General features: G+C 30.2%; 1 protein-coding gene across 1 annotated transcript; it reads left to right on the forward strand.

Moving 5' to 3' along the window:
- Positions 1 to 1,286: 1,286 nt before the first annotated feature.
- On the forward strand, positions 1,287 to 4,971 carry LOC130802732 (probable aquaporin NIP-type). The gene is made up of 5 exons (XM_057666777.1): positions 1,287 to 1,612; positions 2,142 to 2,360; positions 3,158 to 3,355; positions 3,914 to 3,975; positions 4,451 to 4,971. Exons 1-5 carry the CDS (start codon positions 1,454 to 1,456, stop codon positions 4,710 to 4,712), a joined length of 900 nt encoding a protein of 299 aa, XP_057522760.1. The 5' UTR covers positions 1,287 to 1,453; the 3' UTR covers positions 4,713 to 4,971.
- Positions 4,972 to 6,047: the final 1,076 nt, after the last annotated feature.

The following is a 6,047-nucleotide window of genomic DNA, read 5'->3' on the forward strand; positions in this document are numbered from 1 at the left end:
CCTAAATGATATATTTTTGGTGGATTTATTTGAACCTAGATTATTAGAGTCTCAAAATTTTGAAGCCGAATATAGACTCACATTTGCGAAATCTGATAGATCTAGCACCCGGGTCTAGTGACTACCCATGAAAGCTGTAGACTAGCCTCACAGACTAGACATGTCTTTTTAGCGCACTTTGATTTCATTCGTGCAGCTGAGAAAGCTTCTTAGGAGGTCACCATCATAAGATTAACCCCACCTTATCAAGCACGCTTAACTTTGAAATTCTAAGTAAATATGTTCATTTGAAAAAAAGATGCATCTTGTTGATATAAATAATTTAATAATTATTTTTAAAGTTCAACCTGAGATATCACACAGAGTCCTAAATAAACCTTAATTTAATTATTCATATTTGTTTTTTATTAATATTAAAATAATGTATAAATAATATGTACGTCTAAATTAAATCCTAATAAATACAAATATAAGTTTAGATTAAGATGTATTAGGAAATGATCAATCTTATAAATAAAATCATAAAATATTTCGAGCAATTTGTTAAAATTGGCACAAATACGCTACCTAACACATTGCACATCACACATGCACCAAAGTCTACACTTTCCTATTCCTAAAAATTTGTCCCATTTTTTTTATTTTAGTTCACCCTAATGTGTTTGCCATATATTTTGGATACGATTAATTACTTTTGTCCTTTATATTCTGTCTTATTATTAATCATCTCACTATTTTAACCTGCTATATTTAAATTTTTTAATGTTAGACTACTAATACTCTCTAGCTTACTTGTTGGTATTTTTGTTCTTTGCCTTTTGGTGATCTTTCTCGAACGGAGGAACTCTTTGACCGTATTTTCTTTTATAGTATAGGTTGCCACTCCCTTTCTTTTCCATCTTATGATCGAAATATATACCCTTATCATAATTCTTATGGTCGAAATATACACATGTACAATAATAATGATGATGTAACGTCTTAGTCTCCATAAAAAAAATGAGGGGGACCAACTTATTTACCTACTTCTATACATCAAGTGGAGTATTGTATAAGTATTTTTATATATCTACATACAAAGAATATACAGATGTTCTACCAAAAAATAAAAAAGTATATACAACTTGACTTAACAGCTTTTCCCAAAACAGGAATTAATCATAGTTTTAAGCTAATTAAAACTACAAAACCACCAAAGTTTTCATTACACAGGCACAGCTTTACTTCTTCATATCGTCACCATTAATGTCATATAATATCATGTATTAAAATCATGATAATAATTAACCCAAATTATCATGTATTCATACATGTATAAATACCACCTCAAAAGTCATTATTTTCCATCACTCTAATATTCAAATCAATCATCTTTTTTTTTACTTACAATACGACAAAAACACGTAGTATATTTTTAAGTTACAACCATCAGATTAATCTGTTCCGTTAAATCATGTCGTCAAAAGTTAGCCATGTTGACGATGTCGAGTTGTCGAAAATGGAGGAAGGATCTGTCCGCGGCACAAATACTCAAACCATCACCAATGTGCCTACTAATGTCCCGCCTTCTAATTTAGGCCTCTCATTCATTGTTGCAACCTCTTTGCAAAAGGTAATATTGACAAATTAACTCTCAAATCTTTGAAAAATTCTTTAATAAGATAATCTCAACTCTAACCGTGAGATGACTTAATATGGTTGACATAATTTTTATTTTCTTAAAAATTAAATAAAAAAAAATTATTTAGTTATCTGCTGTGTAAGTTTTACATAATTAATTTTATTTTAAATATAAATTATTTGAGCTGCTTGTATGAGTTTGTCTCACGATTAAATATCTCATACAACACTCTAAATCTTTTACCCCAAAAGTTTTACGTTACACTTTTCATTGTGTCGTCTAAACTCCAAAATTGTTAATTTACTCCAAAACAAAGGCGAAGCTACATGGGGCCAGCAGGGGCCTGTGGCTCATGAGGCCACTTTCTGACCATATGTTGCTAATATTACTTTATAGTTTTACGGGTCTTGACTTTTATTTTCTGATTTTTGCTGACTGATTTAACTTTTAAGTGTCAAAAGTTTTATGAAAAGCTAACATTTTTGGCTTTTTTTTTTTTTTTTTTTTTTTTTTTTTGTAGTTGTTAGCAGAGTTTATTGGAACATACTTCATAGTATTCACAGGGTGTGCAGCAATTATAATAGAGAAAACCAAAGGAGAAGTGACTTATGCAGGAATTTGTTTAACTTGGGGCTTAATTATAATGATTGTTGTTTACACATTAGAGCATGTTTCTTGCCATTTCAACCCATCAGTCACCATTACTTATGCCCTTCTCAGAGGATTTTCATGGAAGTTGGTACGTCTATAATTCTTCATTTAACCCTTTCTTAGTGCATTTATATCATGATTTGAGTTTGATTTATTAGGACTAATCCATCTTACAATAAAGTAGATAACATATCTTGAATTTTAACCATCAGTTTTAACTCTTTTGGTAGAGTTGGTCTTTTGGTAAGGTATCAAAACTTAAAAGCCAACATGACAGATGGATTGAGTGTTCAAAACTCATCAACCCCTCATTTAAGTGGAATATCTAGTGTTAAGAGATCAACTCAACCAAAAGCTTAAACTGATGATTGAGGTCTCAAGATATGTTATATACTTTAAAACGCCCCTTCACACGAGATCGCTTTAGACTAGAAGTGTGGATGCAGTACAAATCCTCCTCATACCTAACACTAAATATTCCACTTTAGATGAAGGATGATTGAGATTCCCATGTCAACAAGCCAACTCAACCAAATTTTTAAACTGATAGTTGAGATGGTTGAGGTCTTATGATATATTTTATAGTCTTACATTAGCACCATGGATGAAAATAACATGTGTTGTATCCACACGTTTAGTCCAAATAAATTTTACGTGAGAAAACGTAATAGATTATAAAAGATATTTATCGCCATCTATCAAAATTCCGTTATAAAGTATGTTTGGGCGAGGATCTACAATAGGTGACCTTCTAGAAAGTCCTCGCATTGTATACTCTTTATAAATCTTTATCTTTTGGAATTAAAGCTTACATCAGTATTGATTGTTGTATGAATTTAATTTTATTATTTATTAATGTTATATGTACATGTTTTTTGTTTGTAGGTTCCACTTTATATTGTTGCTCAAATGTTGGGATCTATTCTTGCTAGTTTCACTTTATCTCTTTTGCTTGATGTACCTCAAGAGGCATATTTTGGAACTGTTCCTTCTGGATCAGATGCTCAATCTTTGGTTATGGAGATTATCATTTCTTTCATCCTTATGTTCGTCATTTTTGGTACTGCCTTTGATGAAAGAGCGGTGAGTTTCACTTTCCTTATCCGTTCTTCTTATCTTTGCTCTACTTAATGCTAAAGCAGGGAGAATTTAGATTTGAGTCTGCCTAAGTTATGATTCAGATATAATTTTATCAAAAACTCTATTAATATTGAATTGCGTAACATATATAATACAAAAATATAGCTGACAAATTAGTTCAGTATACATGTAAAATTGAGTATTTAGCCCACCCTTACCAATATAAGTAGTCTAGGCTAAAAGTATGGTACCTGGCTACATATTCAACTTGATAGTAGAAGTATATAAGATTCAGACCCGCTTTTGAAATCATGTTAAGTGATCTTTTCAACAAAAGCTTTTAACTTAGAATTAGAGTTCTAAGATATGTTATATACTTTATAAGTCAAGACTCAAGCAAGCCGAGGCGATTAGCGGTACATTCTCTGATCTAGAGCTTACTCAGTTGCCTCCGCTTGTGGGTCTTGGGCTCGGTCTAATATACCTTTTAACTTCATTTATACAATATTTTTTCTTATCCAGTTATGATACTGAAAAGTTCATTCTGTTTCATATCAACAGCATAATCAGTTTGCTGGTGTTGCCATTGGAATGACTATCCTCATGAATGCCTTAATTGCTGGGTAAGTCTACCCTTTTCACACCAACCTCATTGCTAATCATTCTTTTTGAATTTGCTTTATTAGCAAAACAAAAGGAGAGCTTTTGAATATAGTGTATCAAATTTAAAGTGATAAAAGGTGATATAGTATATAATATATCGCGAGATCTTCTCTCTCGTTGGCTTTTGATACCATATATATTAACAAACCAACTCAGTCAAAAATTTAAGTTGATAATTGAGCTTCTAGGATATTGTATATACTCTATCAAGAGAATCAAAGACGAAGCAAAAATTTACAAATTAAATTATAATATTTCTCTAATAACTTTGTATTTTAAACATTTAATAGAGAATTACGTAATATAATATTAAACTTTCAATTTTTTAGATCATGTGCAGTTGAACATATTGCACATGCTCAGATCCTCCCCTGAAGAGAATGTTTTCCCTTTTTTTGTATTAACTAACATATAATCTTATTAATCTTATTACAGGACAATATCAGGAGCATCAATGAATCCAGCAAGAAGCATAGGTCCAGCACTAGTCATGCAAGTTTACAAAGGGCTTTGGATATATGTTGTGGGTCCCACTATTGGGTGTATACTTGGTGGAATAGCCTATAACATAATGCGATATATGGATCAATTCCCATCTAAACTCACAAATTGGAGCACATCCATGGAGAAAAAGTTCATCAATTGGTTTGGTATTTTGAAGGGAAAGTTCTTTGATGCATTCCACAAAGTTCATTAAACTTGCCACTTTTAACTTATATTTGAACTTGTAAATAGTTGTAATAGATTAGATTGTGTTAATTAATATAATTGCTTTGTAAATGCTTTGTGATTAATGATCTAATCTTGTATAATCTTTACTAATAAGAATTGTTAGTATGTATTTCTATTTGTCTCTGTGAAGTAACAATTCTTAATTCTTAAGGATAGTATTAATTTGTATTTGAAGAATAAAAAAAAATAAAAGTGGGTGAAATTGAGCGAATGATTGCAAATTCATAAAGACAGAATGAGTATATTAGCTAAGCAAAAAGAACTCATGCCATTGATAATGGAGTATATATAGTGATATACTTGATGGCACGCTAAACTTATTGTACGTGTTAATTGCAATAGTTCTTTTTGTGTAAGGAAGATTTTGTTCGCACACAACATGATCCAATATGTTATTAGGAAAAGAACAAGATTCAATATTATATTATTTGATGTATTGGTTTTATGAGACTTGTATCATTGTATGGGAGCATGAATATGATTAGGGAATGGTTGATGTATTGACGTGATCGATATAGTGGCATTAAAGTGAAAAAAGGAAAATTGGATTATTGTTCCAAAAGAAAAGGTTAATTCAGCTTTCCTTGGTGGTGGACTAAAAGTCGAGTCGTCTTTTCTTGCAAAGCACCAAAAAACTAACTCGGCTTTGGAGCTTGATGCGTGTTTTTGGCATGCTTTGTTTTTGCTGTTTTTGCTTAATACAAGTGTTAGATAGTATAATTTATAAATACTCTCTAATACACAGTTTACACCGGTTAATCTGCACTTAATTCTCATTTTGTCTCTCTAGGTGCAATCTCTCCATTAAAGCTTCATAAATCAATAACACATCTAAACTATGGAGGATATAAGATGAACCTTATTAATCGCTAATTTTGATTGTTTTGTTGTTGCATTCGTGCAAATTGTGATTTCTTGCACTTGGGTATCAATAGATCAATATTGAAAATTTTACATTAAGAAAAATCTTGTATTAAAGAAATAAAAAATAAATAATAAAAAATTAAAAAATTAAAGAGAAATTAAGTAAGTTATCTTTTGATTTTAACTTTTAATTTTTGATATTTTTGTTTTTTAAATTTATTTTCTCTTTTATGCAAATAACCTGTAATAATCGGTTAAAATTTAAACAGTTAAGTTTTTGGATAAGTAACCCTAAAATTAAAATTAATTATAGTTAATCAAAAGTTAAAATTATTATTGAAAAATCAATATAAATTTGGATTAATCTAGATAAATTTTTCTAATTTTTATCCTTCAAAAAGTTTTAAGCATTGCAAGTATAGAAAATCAGAATATT

Source organism: Amaranthus tricolor, chromosome 16 (genome assembly GCF_026212465.1).
Source record: "Amaranthus tricolor cultivar Red isolate AtriRed21 chromosome 16, ASM2621246v1, whole genome shotgun sequence".
NCBI lineage: Eukaryota > Viridiplantae > Streptophyta > Magnoliopsida > Caryophyllales > Amaranthaceae > Amaranthus > Amaranthus tricolor.